This window comes from Vanellus vanellus (genome assembly GCF_965231255.1).
Source record: "Vanellus vanellus genome assembly, chromosome: 4".
Lineage (NCBI taxonomy): Eukaryota > Metazoa > Chordata > Aves > Charadriiformes > Charadriidae > Vanellus > Vanellus vanellus.
In genome coordinates this window covers 44,917,468-44,937,490 of record NC_138909.1, presented here as the reverse complement: position 1 = coordinate 44,937,490, position 20,023 = coordinate 44,917,468, and the positions used below count along the sequence as shown (strand labels likewise).

The window sequence follows — 20,023 nt, the reverse complement described above, 5'->3', positions numbered from 1 at the left end:
TCTGGCCAACCTGTTCAAATATTTGATCACCCTCACAGTAAAAAAAGTTTGGCTTTTTTTTTCTTTCTCTTTTTTTCTTACATTTAATGGAATTTTCTGTATGTTGCCTGTTGTCCTGTCACTGGGCACCAAGGAGAAGAGTCTGGCTCTGTCTTCTTTACTATCCCAACCCCTGTGAGATGTTTATATACACTGATAAAGAATTTCCCTCCTTCAGCCTTCTCTCGAGCCTGAGCAGTCCCAGCTCTCTCAGCCTTTTCTTGTGTGAGATATGCTCCAGTCCCTTAATCATGCTAGTGGACCTTTACTGGGCTCTCTCCAGTAGCTCCATATCGCTCTTGTACTGGGGAGCCAAGACCAGGACCCAGCCCTCCAGATGTGTCTCACCAGTGCTGAATAGAGGCGAGGGGCCACTTCCCTCAACCTGCTGGCTAATGCTTTTCCTAATGCACCCCAGGAATCTGTTGCCTTGCTTTGCTGCAAGGGCACGCTGGTGGCTCATGGTCAATGACCTGACACCCCGGGTCATTTTCTATTGAGCTGCTTTCTAGATGGTCAGCCCCAGATGTTGTGGTGCCTGGGACTGGTTATTCCTCCCCAGGAACAGGACTTTGCATTTGTTGACCTCCATAAGGTTCCTATTGGGTCATTTCTCCAGCCCATCCTGGTCCCTCTGAATGGTGACACACCCCTCTAGTCTGTCAGTCTCTCCTTCCAGTTTTATATCATCTGCAGACTTGTTGAGGGTGCACTCAGTCTCTGCATTCATGTCATTAATGAAGAGGTTAAACAGTATTGGCCCCAGTATTGACCCCTGGAATTACATCACTACTCTAGATCATCTTAATTTTGTTGCAAAATATTTGAGCAGCAGTCTGCTCTTTTCTAGTTTGGTTTAGCTGTGGTGTTTTGTCAGGGTAAGGAGAAGAGTGTATGTACCCCTTTACATGGCAAGATGTATTTAAGGATGTACTGCACAGCATATCTGTATACTGCAGACTGTAAATTTTCACTTTTGTGCCTATATTGAGCAAGACAATGTGTCTTGTTAGTGTATGCTGCACTGAACAGTGGCCAGCTTGGAAGATCCCTGATGGAGAGGATGACTCCTCCACTTCCTTTGCTGGTTTCTACCAATGGCTCTGGAAGCATGCAAACAAAAATACTGTGCCTTCTCTCTGCTTTGAATTTATATGGCTTAAGATTGCTGTGATTTTATGCTATTAAGATTTTCTTCCCTGAATTAAACAGCTCTGTAGGACTTGTCTTTTTTAAAAAAAAAAAAAAAAAAAGTATATATTCACATCATAGTAATTAAATTGTCACTCAGTCTGCCTCTGAATAAGCCAAGTGGGGAGATCTTCCAGTGTCCTGACACATCCAAGGCACTTTGTCCAGCCCAGGATCTCTTGTAGCTGCTTTTTTGACTGGGACTCGTGTACCTCTGGGACTTGCATATTCAGTGCTCTGGTGTTGGTATTTCTTTCGCATCTGAGTTACCAAATAAAGGTAACCCACACTGTCATGGTTTCAGTTACTTTGGTTTCTCTTTTTAAAAAAATCAGTGCTTCACTAAAGGTCCGGTTGATTCTCACTCTGAGACAGAGAGCAGATGACTTCATTGAACTTTCTGTCTCTCGTTATAAATAGCACATCTGATGTACATCTACTCCACTACTCTGAGTGTGTCCTCTCCCCCCAGCCCCTGCCTGTCATAAAGGATTAGACGTGCTGGAACACCATTGCAGGCACAGCAGAAGGGAGATTAGAACATTTGTGGTGGCTTTATGTCCACATCCTTCAATTCTTGTGGGTTTGTGTCTGCCCCCTTATTTCGACACTCTTCCTAACAATAGTGCATATGGTATAAACGTTCAGAAACTTCCTGCAAAGTAAGTGTGACTAGAGTGTATCATTAGATTTCTTCCTTTTTTTAAACAGTGTTGTTTACAGGCATTGTAAAGATGATTCATCTCTGTCTAATGTTAACCAGCTTGGATGGGATGAAATTTATCTCGCTTGGTTCTAGCAAGCATTCCTATCCTACACATGGTGCAAATCAACTGTCCTTCCAACTTGAAAGAGCTTGAGAGAGTAAGCCCTGCTGACGCATCGCTTTTGTTCTTGGGGGAATTGTTTCCATTGTGCTTATAAAAAGAGGAGGGAAGTTGAAAGCTATGCTCGTGGCCAGTTCTCTCCATACTTGCCTCAGTTGGGGGCATTAGTGTTTGCTGTATTTGTTCTGGCTTGCCTGGCTTTGGGTTGCTCCTTACGTTTCCTGGCTCTTCTGGAGGCTGAAAGCTAATTTGTTCAAGCTCTCCTTAATGTATTTTATCGTGTGAAATTTGTTCTTTAATAGGGACACTATAACCACGTTGTTCCATTATATTTTCAATTAGGGTAATTATTCTTCATTTCTTTCAGAATCTTGTCTGGCACAGAATAGCTATATTCCACCCTGGAGATGGCTGTGGCTTTATGGCAGCTCTATTTTTCCAGTAATGTATAGTCTAAAAGTGCTCTGTTGTCATAAGTGTATGCTTAAGAAGGTTTTAGAGTATGTTACAACTAAAGACCTGATCTTGTACAAATGAAGGAAAAGGGAATTTGCCTGTTGCCATCAGTGAAAGTTAAGTTGGGTTCTTTGAAATTCTTACAAAACCCTGGACAGGTTTAGTGCTTGGGGCCAGAAACACCATTGCTTTCAGCTTCAGGGCTTAGTACAGCATTGGTTAAGATTGGGTGGTGTCCAAAGAGCTTCAGCTATTCTATAGGTTGGACCAATAGAAAACAGGGCTTTGGGGGATTTCAAGGAGCTACCTACTCAGTCATCTCGCTATATGAGGAGGTATTTGATCTCTCCAGCAGACACATCCCTTGATGATCCCTTTTGGATTTCTGCCACTCTTACAGTTAGAAAACTGTTGTAATGTTTAACCTAATTCTCCTGGGCAATTCAAACCCATTACTAGATTTCCTCTCTTCAATAGACACAAATATTTGCATGGCAATGAGAATCTGGGCCTCTTCTGGTAGTCATACTTCCCAAATGCTCTTGCCTTTTGACCCAGCTTTCCTCCCTGAGGATGTTGCTGTTACTATGTCTCGTACTCTGGGTGAGTTTGCCAGAGTAGGCATCTATAGTTAGAAAGAGGGTGGGCTTTCAATTACAGCACTGCAGTTCAAAAGTAAGCAGCAGTTCGGGGACGAGGTTGAGATTTGTTGGCGAGGAGGGGTTTACTCATCCAAAACTTGTCATTGGAGTACCAAACCTCAACCTTAGATCAGTTGGAACAACCGAGGCTTAGTGGAGGGTTAGTGACTCTTTTTATGACGTTCGTTGGTTGGTTTTGTTGAAGTCTGTCATGCTGCCCCTGTTGAGTGGGTCCAGCTCAGCAGGGCTAGCTCAGCTTGTTCTGTTTTTTTTTTTTTTTTTTTTTTGTAGCAGATGCATGCTGTTATTTATTGAGCTCTCAAACCCCAGCAGATATGCCCTGAGCTTCTGGACCTGGATTCTGTTTCTAGAACTGGGCCTTGACCTGTTTTCTTGCCTGAAGTCACTTCACTTCCCTCCTCAACTGAAACACAGAGTGTAAAATGCCTTTCTGATGAAGCTTTTGTGAAGCTTAATTGAAAATTCATCTTCATTTTGAGACTCCTGTGCATCACTTAAGTGTTATTTTGACTGCATAGATCCAGAGTATGAGGTCAAGTATCTACCTGGATAACAATGAAGAACTACAAGAGGAAAGTAAAATGCAATAAATACATTCCTCCATTCCCAGTTTTATCTTTTGGGGAGGCCCTTACAAGTACATTCATCAAGTTAAATTGTCTGTGAGCATGTCTCCTACAGAGTCATAGAATCATTTAGGTTGGAAAAGAACTTCCAACTATAAACCTAACAGTGCCAAAGTCCACCACTAAACAGTGTCCTGAAGTGCCGCATCTTTTAAATGCCTCTAGGGATGATGACTCAACCACTTCCCTGGGCAGCCAGTTCTAGTGCTTGATAACCCTTTCAGTGAAGAAATTTTTCCTAATACCCAGTCTAAACTTCCCCTGGTGCAACTTGAGGCTGTTTCCTCTTGCCCTATCACTTTTTACTTGGGAAAAGAGACCAGCCCCCACCTTGGTACAACCTCCTTTCAGGTGGTTGCAGAGAGCAATAAGGTCTCCCCTCAGCCTCCTCTCCTCCAGGCTAAACAACCCCAGTTTTCTCAGCTGTTCCTCATAAGACTTGTTCTCTAGACCCTTCACCAGCTTCATTGCCCTTCTCTGGACACACTCCAGAATCTCAGTATCTGTCTTGTAGTGAGACCCAAAACTGAACACAGTATTTGAGGTGCAGCCTCCTCAATGTGGAGTATAGCGGGACAATCACTTCCCTAGTGCTGCTGGCTACACTATTTCTGATACGGGCCAGGATGCTGTTGGCCTTCTTGCACACCTGGGCACACTGCTGGCTCATATTCAGCCAGTTGTCAACAAACACCCCCAGGTCCTTTTCTGCCAGGCAGCTTTCCGGTCACTCTTCCCCAAGCCTGTAGTGCTGCATGGGGTTGTGACCCAAGTGCAGGACCTGGCTCTGTTGAACTGCATGCAGTTCGCCTTTGCGCATTGGTCCAGCCTGTGAAGATCCCTCTGTAGATCCTTCCTACACTCAAGCAGGTTGACACTCCTGCCTAACTTGGTGTTGTTTGCAAACTTACTGAGGGTGCATTCAATCCCCTTCTCCAGGTCGTTGATAAAGATATTAAACAGAACTGGCACCAATACTGAGCCCTGGGGACTGCCACTTGTGACCATCTGCCAACTGGAGTTAACTCTGTTCACCACAACGGGCTGTCCAGCCAGTTTTTCACCCAGTGAAGAGTATGCTTGTCCAAGCCATGAGCAGCCAGTTTCTCCAGGAGAACACTGTGGGAAATGGTGTCAAAGGCTTTACTGAAGTCTAGGTAAACAACATCCACAGCCTCTTCCTCGTCCACTAAGTGGGTCACCTTGTCATAGAAGGAGAGCAGGTTAGTCAAGTAGACCTGCCTTTCATGAACCCATGCTGACTGGGCCTGATTGCTTGGTTGTCCTGTATGTGCTGTGTGATGCCACTCAAGATGACCTGCTCCATAACCTTCCCTGGCACTGAGGTCAGACTGACAGGCCTGTAGTTCCCTAGATCCACCTTGCGGCCCTCCTTGTAGATGGGCATCATGTTTGATAACCTCCAGTCAACTGGGACCTCCCCAGTTAGCCAGGACTGCTGATAAATGGTGAAAAGTGGCTTGGTGAGCACTTCTACCAGCTCCCTCAGCACCCTCAGAATCTCTGCTTTTTTGGTCAGGTTCTGTTCAGAACTGTGTGTTCGTGACCTGACTCTTCTCAAACTGAACAAAAAGGCTTCTTGTTCTTAAACTAAGCTAATGCACGTGGGGAGCGACTCAGCTACAGAAACAGAGGTACCTTGTGCCGCTTGTGAGGCTGGAACATGTCTTGTCTGGCCTCCAGCTGCCTTTCTGAAAAAGCACTGGTCCTTTGTAGGTCCTATGCCAGGTTGACATGCCCTAGGCAGGTGTCCCAAAGGGTGCTAAGCATCTATATTTAGGCAACTGAAGCCTACATGTTTTCTAATCTGAGGCTTGAACGTGAGTTTTTGAAAGCAATTATTAGGCTGTAAATGAGAGTGAGCTTTCTCTAGCTCAAGGCTGTGCTGACGGGAGAAATTGGGTCAGCAAGATGCTTGTCTTTGCCAGAAGTCCCTGTTGCATAAAGTTTTCTTCTGGAGCCACTTGTGTGATTACTCCTAACCTGGTTTGACTAAATTGATCAAGGTTACAAAAATGTTTAAAAGTAGCCTCACTGTTTTTGGGGTGCTGGTGGTGCTGGAGAGGATATAAGAGCTGAAGCAGGAAGGCAGCAGTTCTCAGTGGGACTGGAGTATGAGCTGGCAGAAAGCTATTTTCCACTTCCAAAGCTTTGTGCAGAGCGCAAATCTGTCTGCTGTTGAAAGTCAGGAACTTCTCAACACAATGAATTGGCAGCGAAGAGCTGAATTGTGCCATCTTGTTCAACTTTTGCCTGCGAGTGAGACCGTGAGTTGACCTTCATAATAAACCATGTTCTTCTGCAAGAGGAAAGGAGCTGCAAGCTGGTGCTGCTGAGCACCGCATGCTGCCAGGCAGGGACGTCTGTGCCAAGTGCTGTTTGTCGCACATCGTACCACCCGTGGAGGTGATGGAGGCAGTGAAGCTGCTGCTTTGGTCTTAAAGACCACATGTGAGTAATGCGTAAGCCCGTGTGTCATGCTGGCTAGCGTTGCTGCCCCAGTCCTCTTGCAAAGGTGGTGGTACACACGCTTTGAGCATGGAAGTTATCAATCGTGCTGCTGTCAATTTTAATGTGCTCTGTGTGGTATTATAATGTAGCGCTTTTAATATCACACATGTCTTGAGGATTTGTTGTGCCTCTGTTGGATGTTATGACATATGACAGCATTGCTTCACAGCTGAAAGGAAGGTCCAAGACTTAAAGCCAAGAATGCACTTGTTTAAACAATGCATAGGACATCAAAAATGAACTTTGTTAGTAGGCAAAAACTTTTATTGGACAATAACACAGCAAGTATAGACATTAAAATTCTTCTGTGATAATCTAATCTGCTTTTATAGGTGTGATGGCTAAAATATTAATTCTTTAAAGTTTATAAAAATGATATTCTGTTATCAGTAATCTGTTTGGGAGAGCACCTTTCTTCAATGTCAAGTGTTTGTTTTGTCTTTCTTGTGTTGCTGGTAGGGTAAACAGCGCAACAGTAGAAGAGTAGTGTCCAGTAGAAAGTGCTTGTCTTCAAAACTGTCACCCTCACGCTGGAGGCAGTCTTCATCTTGCAGGGCTTTGGGAGTGGGGAATGAGCTGATGCCAAATTGCAATCTTCTATGTTCTCTGTGGAAAAAAATGTGTGTGGTTTTTAGCTTGATGTCATAGCTTTTACGTTGAATGGTGAGAGGGTATTAAAAGTTTTTTAAGGGGATAATTTGCACCAAAAATATTGGTGTCTTGTGTCTAGTTTAGGAACCACTTCTTCCCCTCTCTTCTTTCTCCTGCAATACATAGATACGTACCGAAACACAGAAGCTGACCCTTTCTGGAATTTGGTGGTTCAGATGGACTATTCAGTCTGGCAGTGGCTTTGTAGGGTGGTTTGTGCCTGTTGCCTTGTCCTGGTATTCTGGTCTTTAAGTTTTTCATCACTACACTGATGTTGGGGAGCAGTAGTGTCTTTTGTTCTGCAAATGAAATGTCTGGGCTCAGGTATGACTAGAGCTCACATATTGTGTGTTGCTGATAAAGGCTGTAATATAAAAGATACTTTCCAAAAGACGAGGATTTTGCATATCCCTACTTTGTTTTAACACAATGCTTTTTGTTCTGTTTTCATGATACTATACCTACATAACTGCCTGTTGCTTGCAGTGGTGGCTTCCAAGGTGCTGCTGTGGTAGGTGCCTCTGCATGATAAATCATGTTTTAATTTGGCTTTTTCCTCAGTCTGTTTGGCTGTATTCTGTTAGTAGCCTAGAGTTTATAGTGTATTTCTTTGGTGAGGCTAAAACCAGCTCTCTTGTGTTTGGATGCAGGCGGTGTGAAGTTGGACTGATGTTTCTGTCTGTGCTTTGCTCTGGTCTCTGGCAGTTCACTGTGGAATAGGGATAACAGCTGAGGTTCTGTAAGTTTCTAATTGTTTGATGCTGCTTTAAAAAAAAAAAAAAAAGCCAGAAGGCATTTTAACTGTGCTGAACTGCTCTACCAGCCCAGATTGGTCGTACTGCCCGAGAGCCTGAGGTCCCGCAGCCCATATCCCCTGGGGTAGCATCAAATCCTCTCACCATCCCTGAAGAAACATCTGTTTAACTTCTTTTTAAACTCTGATGAATGGGGTTTCCAATGCCCCAGCATGGCTTCTTCTAGGGCTTTGACTATCTTCAGTTGCATTTCATCACAAAATCTGCCCTGGTTCTTTGCAAATTGATCTGCTCTCGTCCTTCCTGTAACAGCTCTTTAGAACTTCTCACCTTCCTCCGTCTTTAACATCGCAGAGGGTTTCTTCCATGGCTCTGAGCTGTCAGTGTCCTCACCAGCCCTTTATCTTCAAATTTAAACCCAATTCCTTTGGTTCTTCATCGACCAATAAATAAGGTGCCATGACAGGTTGCTGGTGTGGAGTTTGTGGTCTGTCTTGCCTCCACTCTGATTCCATTATGCTGCTGATTTTGACCTTTCTTTGGACTGCTACCATGAGCTTGCCATTATTGACCTTCATCCTTCTTGACTTCTGGAAACACTTCCAGTTTCTCGAGGTCTTTGGCTGCTGCTTTCCAGAAGGCTTGTGACTTCCTTCACTCTGGTGTTACCAACATATTTCGAAAGTACAGCTTGCATTATATTTTCCAATTTGCTAATAAAACCGCTGAAGAAAACCAAGCCCAGAACAAATGGATGTGGAAGCCCTGTTGAAAAGCTCCTTCTGGTTGAGGCCAGTCATTGACAAGTAACATAGATTTTTAGGATGGTTTTTGAGTAGCTTATGCATGTGGTTTATGGTAATTTTCTGTGCAGCATGCCTTCTGGAGTGCTTGTGAGAATACCCACCAGGGCCATGCCAGAACCTTGCTAAAATCAAGGTGTTTCCAGCTATGAAATCAGGGTTATCCTGCCAAATAATACAATGGTGCTCTTCAGAAACTGCTTTGTCTACTCCAGGATCTTGTAATAATGCGGTATTGCTGATATTTTGCTGAACTTTACAGTGATTTAAATGATTTCTGTTGTAGACTGAAAAATACAATGGAGGTGTGTGCAAGATAAGTGGGTCTAGGCAGGAAAAGTACATGTGGGAATTTCTAAATTATAATAATGAAAAATATTTGTAATTAAACATTTTATACTTCTCCAAAAAGGAAAAAAAGTTGCTTCTTTCTTTGTATTTGTGACATAAATGTAAACCTATGTGAGTGATGTGGCAAAACAGAGTGGTCTTAAATGCTGTTTAATTAGCAGAGTGAAAACAAGAAGCAAATTCTATGCTGAGATAAATTCAGGTGTAATACACAAAGTCAGTCGGGTGTCTTTAGAGTATGATTTGCTAATGCTGTGTCAGTATGTGGATGAACTTTGTGAAGCACAAGCTGTGAACTTTGACAGTTAAGATATTAAACAGGTATTAGTCTTGCAAACTTTCTTTGACCTTTTTTCCATGGAGCTATTGCACCACTCAAATTTTTTTTTTGCATTGCTCAGTAGTTAATTTGTTTATAACAAAAGTTAGAATAAGATTAAACAAACTGCTAATGCTTTTATGTAGCTTAATGAGAAGAAAATGTTTCTGAGGGATTAAAACCACTACAGAAGTTTAAAGGGGGAAAAAATAAAATAAAATTGAAGTCCACAACAGACTCAGGAATTTGTTCCACTTATTAATTGAAAACAAAAGCAAGTCACTTCTGTTCCACTGTCCCCGGAATGTCCTCCTTGCATTGTTCCAGATCTCTTTCATTTCGTCCCCAGAGATTTCCCTCCTCTGTACTTTCAGCTGAATTTATTTAGGTTACTTCTGAGTCCCTATCCTGCAGGCAGCTCTTATTGAGAATGAAGTTGCAGGGTCAGCCTCGTGGCTTGGCCTTCTCCAAGGCTGCCTGAAGCCCTCTTGTTAACCAGTTGAGCGTGAGACGTAGGAAAGACCTGCAAAGCTAGTTGCTAGAAAATATTTAGGATTACCTTATACATGTGCAATAACTTTAAGCTCCTCTGGCATTTTTTCAGCATGCATATGATGTCCTGTATAGGACCTGCCAGTGTGAGAACAGCCAGATGAAGCCTCTAAAGCAAGGCTGGAGAGAAAGTAGGCTGTGTTGATGCTTGGTGATAGGACCTGAGATGTCCAGCCTCTGACCATGTTTTGAAGAGATTTGTAGCTGAGCTTGTTGTCTCTATTATTCTCTTGGGTTGTATTACCCAAACCTCTGCTCTTTCCCCGATTTTTGCTCTTGTGGATGATTAAGTGATGGAGAATGCAATGGAGTATCCAGTGCAACATAGGGGCTGAGTACAGGCAGAGTCAAGTGAGGCTCTGGGATGTGGGGGAGAGGATGGAGGTGTGAAAGGTTCACCATCAACATGTTGTGCTTCTGTGTGGGCTTGCTTTCTGCCACTTGGAAAATGGAAAAGGCACATGAGCATCTGACTGTCCTACAATTCCACATCTGTGCCAACCCCGTTGTTAATGGTTTGGCCACTTGCTGTGGGCTAGGTTTGGTTGCCCCTATTTTGGGGGATAAACTATGCAATAATGCAAGGCTGCAAATGGGAACTCCTGATGCATTTGCCTGTTATGGCTTTCCTGGAAAGATTTTTCCAGTTGACCTTTTGAAAAAAATGAAGTGGATTTTTTTAATGAATGCAGAAATTGTGAAACTTAACAATACAATCCAATAATTTTTTAAAGTCATCTTAAATGGTTTTGTTTAGTGAGTGTACTTAAAAAATGTAAACCAGACAGATCTGTCACTGAGTATAGTCTTCAATTGGAGAATTACAGCCTGCTCTGGAGTTATAAGATAAATGCATGTGGGACAGACCATTCTTTCTCAGACTTTTTTAATCAAAACGATTTTTTGTGGGGGAGGCCTATTACTAAAGCTAGCTGACCAATTTTTTTTATAGCAAAGAAAAAAAAAAAGCAGCCTCAAAGATCATTTTCTATAGCATTGTCAGTGCTTTGTTATTTACAACCAAGGAAATGAACAGCCCAAAACAATTCTAAATTTTATTTTTGTTTTCCTGACTTTATTTTTGTGTTGTGTGCTGTTGTGATTATTAGCGGGTGTAAATATACATGTAAGATTTTTTTTTTTTTTTCTTTCTAGAAATTTTTTTTATGCATCACCTTTTAATGTCTTCTGAATTACTAGTCACTTCAGGATAGTTAACTGAAGATCCAGATCAGGCTATAATTAGTGTTTGAACTAGGAGAGATGTTATTAGGAGCGGAGCGTATGTGCAGAAGAAATGAAGTAGAGTGGAGCAGCTGGAGAGACCTGTAGATGCAGAACAAGGCAGTGGGTGTCCCAAAGGTTTGGTAGGCAAGAAGTGGGAAGTATAGTGCCCCAGATGTGGTAATCCTGAAAAGGAAGAAATACGTAATGAGAGTGCTCAGTTGAGTGGATCAGATGAGAACCAGAGTTGGTCTTGAGAAAGCTTGGAATTGCTAGGTAGGTAACAGTGCACAAACATCAAGGGTATGGGATCACAAGGGTGGTTTTCCAAGAGTGATGCTGTAGTTTAGGCAGTGGCAGAAACAGCCGAGGAAAGTGGATCTCTGCCAGAGCCAGGGAACCAAAATGATGATGGTAGAGTTTGGGACTTGAGGGGTGTTTTAATGTGACTGCAGGGGATAGACTTGTTCTTCTTGCAATCAGACTGAGTCCCTACATTGTTAATTTTGAGCTAAGAGTCACTGCATAGTCACTATAGCCTGCTTGTGTGATGATGTTCAATACAGAGCAAGAACTTGATATCCCGTAACTTTGGAATTGACATCCTGTAACTTCAGAACGTGTTGAGGTTTGGTCTGAGGCTTGCTTGGGTGTTGCCCATTTGGTTGTGTTTTAGAGGGTGGATGGAAATTAAGGATGCTGGTTCTGCATTGGAGGGAGGGTTGTGGATGAATAGGAGAGCTCAAAAGGGAAGATACAAAGTTTGGATATAAGGTTAGAGCCAACCCTTAAGATGCTGAGGTCTTGTTGCTGCCTGTCACCAACTTTTTTTTTTTTTTTTTTTTTTTTTTTTTACACTAGAGTTTGGCTAAAAAAAACCATAATAAAAGGATTTTAGTCATTGGGCCTTTGTCTTAGGTTAGCCATCTCCAAAGGAAACTTTGCCTAGAGTTTGTAAGTAATTTTGAGATTCCCCCCGCCCCCCCGATAGATGCCTCTGTAAATGCAGATGGTACTTTCCTTTGAATGCAAACATATTTATTCGGGACCTATAATTACTGTGGTGTGGTTTTTTTTTATTTTATATTTGAATGAAAACACAACTTGTCTAGCCTTATTTTCTCATTGTATATGAGTTATTTTTGAGTTAGGAGTTCGTTAGAGCAGAGGTGCCTGGTTGTTTAATGAGAGACCCTGCAAAGACGCTGTGTAGCACTAGATGGCACTCTGTCTCCAACTTTAATGTTTTACCGGCAAAACTCTCCTAAGCTGTAGGGAAAAACCACTAGCATCATGTTAGTGGTGGCATTCATATAATTTTAGGAAGTTATATCTCTCTTTCACCTTTAGCACCAACCAAATTCTACCTGGGAATAAGGAAGGCAATATGGTCATCTTTGAAGACTTTTACTTTTTGTGACTGTGTTATTTTATATTGAGTTTTAAATAGGCTTATAAAGATTTGGCATTTTTGTTTTGACATTGAGAGTGGTTTACTGAAACTGTGTGATTGAAATTGCTAGGGCAGGTTTGAAAGAATGATAATTAAATAGATTTCCTCCAGCTTTATTCCTGTCTTGGTATTTTTTGTATTACTTTGAGACCTTTGTGGATTGCAGAGGTGGGATTCTCCAAAGTGATTTGTGAATACAGATCATGCTGAAGGATCACGCTACTTTCTGCAGGCAAAAAGATTTAACTTGCCCCGTTGGATACATCTAGTTTTGGTTCTTTCTGAAATGTTATTTGTCAATGCTGCGACTAGTAAATTTTTTTTATGTATTATTCTTACAGCTTGTAACAGCTCTGTTATTCCCCATCTTTTGTCTATAATTGTTGCATGGAGTCCAGTGTATAATTAATTTAGCCTTACTTTCTGACACAGTACAAGCTCAGGCTCCGTAAAGTTCACTGCATGCTTAATTTTTTTGGACTAGGAGAGAATTCAGGTTTAGGAGTTAGCACTGTTCCTCAAAATACTAAAGCTTAACAAAGACAAGTCTAAGGTTGGGATTTCCACATTCTGTAGAAATTATCTGTGTTTACTATAAAACAAACAAACAAAAAACAAGAAAACAACCCCCTGAAAATCCCATACCATTTCAGGGTGTGACACAATCCCTCTGCTTTCTAGAATAACATTCGCTTATTTTGCAGTCATGATCTGTTGCTTCTGCACAGCATCTCTTTCTGCAGAGGAGAGTTGCCTTCTAGGCTGCTTTACAAAACGGTTGGAAACAATCATCGTTACCAGCCAGTGTGCGTTGGTAATGGACAGGGAAAAAAAGTGTTTTAACATGGCAATTCAAGCTTCTCTTCTGAGCTGGGTGGAATTTAAGAAAATATGAAGGATAGATTTTTTTTTTTTTTTTTTAACTTCCACCCTTAAATTTAACACTAGTGTTTTTGTTTGGTTGTACCAAAGATTACCTGTTACCTGCAGCTTGCACGATGTACACTGTATATTGGATTGAGGTGTCCCCCTCAGTTTGGGTAGTCTTCAGCTGTGTTGACCTTTCAGCAACAGGGCTAACTGTGCTGGCAAAATTGGGGGTGGGAAGGGGAATGGATTTTGGCAGCTGTAGAGGTGATGCTTTTCCATTGTAGCTTTTACCCTTGAAGCCCAAAGAACATCCAGAAAAGTGTCCAAGAGGAGCCCTTAGCATTACAGCATATGATAACAGATCGAGCTCAGCCATCTCTGATCACTAAGAGCATGAAGACTTTGTTTTCAGATCGTTCTGTGCTGGGTTGGCTATGTTGTGGTCTCTGAGGGAACATCAAGCTGATGTTTGACAGGTGGCAAAAGAAGGCCTGGAATAAAAAGATTGTTCAAACCTGAGTTTGGTGCCTGATGTATGCAAATAAAAAGCAGAACTGTCCTTTTATCACAGGAGGTTTTTTTTTTTTTTTAAGCTCATACTTTGGATATTTCTTGTAAGTAATGACAGTTAACAGATGTTGGAATCTTGACCAATGTTGGCATCTTCTTTTAGGTCTGTCTATGATGGAGAAGAACATGGTCGTTTCATGGAGAAACTGGAAGCACGAATCAGAAACCACGATCGTGAGATTGAGAAAATGTGCAACTTTCATTACCAGGGGTTTGTGGACTCCATCACAGAGCTGCTGAAAGTTAGAGGAGAAGCTCAAAAACTGAAGGTAAGAGAAAGCTGTCTAGACATGGTCTTGGGCACATGGCTGTAGGTATCCCTGCCTGAGCAGGGGGCTTGGACCAGATGACCTCAGGTTGGACCTTCCAACCTCAACCACTCTGGGATTCTGTGAAACCATGTGTCTTCTTGTCTCCTTTTGTCTAGAGCATCTTTCCTCTATCTAAAAAAATAAAAAATTGAAGATATATATATATATAATCAACTTTTCTTCATGTAGCAATAGGTTAGTCATTTGAAGTTTGACAATTATTTGGGTAAACTGGAGCAGTGTGGTACATTAAAAGCACAAGGAGCCTTAAAGCTAAGCCTGTTTTGCATTAGGACATGTGCTTTTCCTAGTATACCTTATACCAATTTCTTAAACAAAAATAAGCACTGCAGTGAGAAGTATGTCTGCTATAGCAGCATCTACTCTAGTGTGCCATCTGACATTGAGTTCTCATTGCAGGTAGTGTTGTGTATGAGACAGATCAGCAAAGAGGTCTGATGTAGATCTGACTCTGCAGTGACGAGGTGTCTGGCAAGTGAAATGTTAATATCTAAAAACCAAATGAAAATCAGAGCATTGTAAGGTGTTCAGGTGTCAGCAGGAACACTAGTGAAAAATTACTAATTTCAATAAAGACTGAAAGACTGTGTAAGCAAATGCACAGCTTGTTTCTTTTTCAGTAACATATCCAGGTTTGGTTGGCTTACTAAGGGGAAAATGGTTAGAGCTGGGAATGGAGAAAGTAAAATGGTTACAGCTAGGAATAGGCTTTCCAAGTATTGTGGCCTTTAAAGCTGTGCAGAGGATGAGAGAAAGGTGGAATTTACCTATTTCTCAAAAAACTGTGTTTAGTAAGTAGTACGTGGAAAAAGCCATTTGTAGGACCAGAATGTGGGTAAGTGATGGGAAGGAAACCAGGCGAGTTTCTGGGGAGAAAAAGGACCTAGAGGTTGGATGTAGGGGCCAGGTGGGCTTGTAGTTGAAGATTGGCTGCTGTGCTGTAAAAGAAAAGTATTGCACAGTTTGGAGCATATAAAAAAAGCATGATAATAACTTAATCTGTGCCAGAGGTCAGAGAACCTTCCTCGTTTTCCTACACAAGTTAGAACAGAGGCAGGGCAGACTGCTGTACCATCCCTTGCTGCAGCAGCAAGGTGTGACCTTGATTTGAAAACCAAAAGCAGCCTCTCAGAACAGTCACTTTGTGACTGGGGCTGAGTTCTGTGGCACCCAAAAAGGCATGGAGTGTCTCCAGAGACCAGTACAGCAAATCTTCTGGCTGAGTTAAGTGGAGTTGGACCTGTTGAGAAGGACCTTTCTGGGAGTCTGGGAGACCGTTCAATGGACATTAGACAAGATGAAGTTATAAATAAGGGAGGGGCAATATCTCAGAAAAGCAAGTTTTCCAGAAAAGAAGGAAGAACTCTAACTTAAGTGTGCTGACTGCTGCTTTTCATACTTTTATTTACTCATTTGAAACTACCTCTGGCATTTGAGAGCAGGGTTCTAGCTTTACGCATGTAGGTTTCCATCCTACAAATGGACATATGTTTGCAGGAACACCTTCGTGAGGGTGTGTCCTGGCACCAGAAGCACCCATATTATTACAGTGGCATTTTCCGTGGCAAGGATGAATCCAGCAGTTGATTGCAGGATGAGGCCATTGAAAATACCATGAAAGAAGTATTTTTTTTTTTAAATTTTATTTTTTAAGCTATTGTTTCTAGCCAAGAATTCCACATTGTTTGTTTGCAAAGGCTTGTTGCTGTTTCCCATTCTACAAACAGCTACTTTGTTGGTGGCGCACTGTGAAGTCCATCTCTGTACCCTCAGGATCTCTCTTGATTTCCATTACTATGTGATCTATAAAACAGCACATGGGAAAAATATACACAGAAACTTATTTAAGAAATACTGAACCCTCTTTGTAAGGGTTTCCCTAGGGAATCATCCGTGGGTCCAGTGGTGAGAGTGTGTTTTGTTCCAGCTATTCATTCTCTATTTGATCTCGGTCTTTTTCTCAATAGTGCTGGTCTTTGAACATACGTGCAACCAGCAATAAAGTAAATGCCCTCCGTATTCCATCTCTAGTATGTATCTTTACTCGTGTGCTTTTAGCTTTGGGGTATTTTGTGCTTGTAGAAATATCAGTGTTCATTGTTTTGAGAGTGCACATGCTAAATATGAGCTGAATGCATTATCTTCCCCTGTTCATGTGTAACACAGCTGCCCTCTTTCCTCTGTATTGTAATGCTGTATTTCAGGTAGCCCTAAGTCAACTCAAAACTTCATCAGGACTGTATGGCTAAACTTTCTCCTCTGCAATAAATTTCTGCTCTAGGCAATGTTGTGTTGTTTTCCAGAGATGTTGGGTCACTGATTAATTATCTATATATGGATAAAAAAATAAGTTAATTGAAAATACATGGGATACGTTTCCAAAAAGGTATCTCCTTACTTTGCATGATATTTAAACCATAAGGTTTTTTTTTTTTTTAAACCAAAACTTTTTTTGCATTTGCTTATTCTTTTGGATTTTTTTAACTATATAGTTTCACCATGGCAGTTCTCTGTACTTTTAATTTCTTACAGGACTTCCAAGGAAAGTCATCTTGCTTTGTTGTTGTGTTTTGTGTTGTGTTTGTTTTTTTTTTTTTTTTTTTTTTTGTTATACATCTTCAACATTTTCGTATCTTGTACTGCACAAACGTTCTTCCTCATTAGGAAGTGAGCAGTGTGGTGTTGAGCTGTTCTCAAACATACAAATGCACAGTACTATTGGGTCTTGGAAACCATGTACCAGTCTGGCTGTTCCATCTCATAAAGGTTCCAGTGGAAATTAAAAGTTCAAAGACAGATTAGGCATTAGGATGGCTCAACTTGCAAAACACAACTTGAGGTGCAAAGGGGGAAGGATCAGAGCGTCACAGGGCTTGTGACAACCTCAGGAAATCACCCAGTCTATCTTTTTTTCTCTTAAGAAAGTTCTTCTTCAGCTGCGTTATTCCTGATGGATTTTTATCTAACCTCTTCTACTGTTAGCCCTCCCCTAGGTACTGCTGTCCTTCCTTCTCTAGGAAACTCAGGTTACATAGTTGAAAAGTCTTTTGTAGGTCTACTACCTCTTGAATTGTGAGGCATGAAAGAGAGATTATGCCATCCTGGTTTTGCAGCAGTTTTCTACAGATTGTAGGCTGTAGGAATGTTCTTCTCTGGCCTTGTCTTCTGCATGATAGGTAGCCCAAATCTATCCTGGAGGGTCATGCTTTCTAGGCATCTCACTGTTTTTACTTTCTTACTCTGAAGTCCTTCCAGTTGATGGTTGTTTTTTTTTTTTTTTTTTTTTTTTTTTTTGTGATAAGCATGATTTCTAAGCAGAGGAAGGCATTCAGTTATCAGTGAAAGGGGGAGAAAATGAATAGGAAACATTTTTTGTTGCTTACTGCATTCAGATCAAGGGAGATCTAATAAAACTGGGGCAACTGCCTTACAGTGAAGGGAAGCTCATGTTCATCCATGTGAAACCAAGTGGGGGATCTCACTGCCCCAGGATGCAGCAATGACCTAAAAGTGCAACTGCTGTACAGTGGATTCCCATAAGGGTTAGATAAATAGAGGCAGAACAGCTGCAGTGGTGGATAACAAACCCAGTATTTGCACCCTCCAGATTGGGAAGTTCATAAATTGCTGACTTGAAGGATCATTCTACAGTCACCCTCCCTTTCTTAGGGAGGGTGAAGATCAGCAGTAGGTGGGTGTTGGACAGAGGGATGGAGTCAGCACTGCTGTGCGGGGTCACGATGGTGCTCTTCAGGTCCATTCCCAGGATTCCTCTCCAGTGGCCTTTGCTATTCTCTCTCATCACTCTGACACTCTCTAAATGATAGCAGTGATGTTTAAAAACCCCCAAACCAAAGCCCTGCTCCGTACCACATGTTCCATATATAGATGAATGAACTAACGACTTGAGCATCCTGTAAGCCCCTTGTGTGATCCCATTGTCTCGTTCTTCACATATGCCCACCTGTTGTCTGTCCCCCCTTGCTGTGCGTCTGTCTTAGATTATAAAATCTCTTTGTCTGCAAAGCTTCAACATGTCTACAGAGAGTCTATATAAATAATCATCTATTTTTTTTCAATGTATGGATGTAGACCTTAAGAACAAAACAAAACACAACCCCCACCCCCTGAAAACTCTTAGTGTGCAAGGGCAGAATATATTCTTACTTTTTGCTTTAGCTGGGATTGATATGTAATTTTAACAGAAGACTAGTACAGCCTTGGCATTATTTTAGGAGCAGTTTTAAATTACCCTACATGGATTCCTTTTTCCTGGTGGGATTTTCAGGATATAAGCAAATAAAATAATCTTTGGAAGAGATGCTGTGCTCCTGCTTGTAAAATCTCAATACATCATAAAGGAAATGAGCAGTTTTTGCACAAGGCAAGCAGCCAGGAGAGCTGAAGCTACTGCAGAAGCGGGAGCAATATGATGCAGATGCTGCAGAGAAATTGTGTGCGGGGAGATCATGGGATGACTCCTTCTTACATCATGGTAAGCTTCAAACCAGCGTGGCCAGTGTTAAAACAAAAGGAAGCCTGTGAGACTGGATGGCTCTGCTCATTGGAGCAACACCAACCTCTTGGTGTGAGACCTCCTGTTGAAATTTGGACCAGTCTGGGAAATCATTGTTGCCCAGGGTCTTTCAGTCGTCAGCAGGAAACAAATCGCATCCTGAATCAATTTTGTATATATTAATACAAAACTCCCCTCCTATCTGAACTGGTTGCCTTGTGGTGTGCTCAAAAAGGAAAGAGTTGGCTCTATCTTCTGAAGACACCTTGAAGCTTGTCCTGCTTTGCTCTGCTATTGTGGCTGCTCCATGCACCATCCATGTTCTGTTGGATAATTGGAGAGCATCAAATGATGTTCGCTAGTGATAAAGTCATTAAAAATTCAGCTTGTTTCTGCAATTGTTGAGAAGTGTTAGGAAACAAAGATCTTAAGTCGGTTTGTGTGATCTTATGCTCCTGAATATACTTTGAGAGCTCAGTGTCACAGCTTGTGCTTTTGTCCAAGCTCTAGTACTGATTTAGCCTATAGAATGAACAGAACTCCTGAAAACACACAGGAACTAGTTCATAAAATTTGATGATGCCGGCTGAAATCCAGAAGCAGCTTCCACTGTACAGTAAGCCTGAGTAAAACTAGAAATCTCTGAGGCATCTTACAGAGATAAGCCTGGAAATGAGTATTTACAACTTTAGGAGCTGTGAAAAGAGTATTCCATGGGGGATGGGGGGAGAGGGGGGGGAGAGGTAGTTTTATGGCATGTTAGTCTGTCTGACATGAGGCACCTGAACTCTGAGCAGTCCTTCTCTGCTGGTATTTACCTTTGTAATTAGCTGCTTTTGCTAAAAACCTGAAGCTGGGCATGTTTACTTGAAACTTTGTGTAATTTTTTTTTAACTATCCCAGCTGGTCTGTAGAAGATGCTATCTGTATTTACAAACCTTCTCCTGTCTGAACTTGAATGAGTATACAGGAGAATTCCCAAGGTCATCTTTCTACTTGTTCTAATTAATGTGTAAGCTGTTTATTTTCTATTCTGACGAGTCTAAAATTTAGCTTTATTCTCATGTCTGTTTTCACTGAGTTGAACTAATGCCTAGAGCTGTAAAGGGCTGAACTGCTGAGATCTTGCTATCTAGGGAACTGAAAAGTTTGCAAAGTGGGAAATTTTGAACTGTGAGCACCAAGTTGATAGGATAATGCAGAAAGATGGTTTAATAAAGAAAATATACACCTTTTTTTATACCAGGTATATAAAAATACCTTTTTATACCAGCCAGGAGGAGGGGTCCAGGGG

At 41.7% G+C, this 20,023-nt stretch overlaps 1 protein-coding gene across 2 annotated transcripts in view; it reads left to right on the top strand.

Moving 5' to 3' along the window:
• Positions 1 to 20,023, top strand: part of EXOC6B (exocyst complex component 6B) — a gene marked incomplete at its 3' end in the record, with an annotated part of 312,754 nt that overhangs the window by 38,630 nt on the left and 254,101 nt on the right. For both annotated transcript variants that reach the window (XM_082482217.1, XM_082482216.1), the window contains exon 2: positions 13,985 to 14,150. In XM_082482217.1, the coding sequence (XP_082338343.1) occupies positions 13,985 to 14,150 (166 nt within the window). The remainder of the gene's footprint in view (positions 1 to 13,984; positions 14,151 to 20,023) is intronic.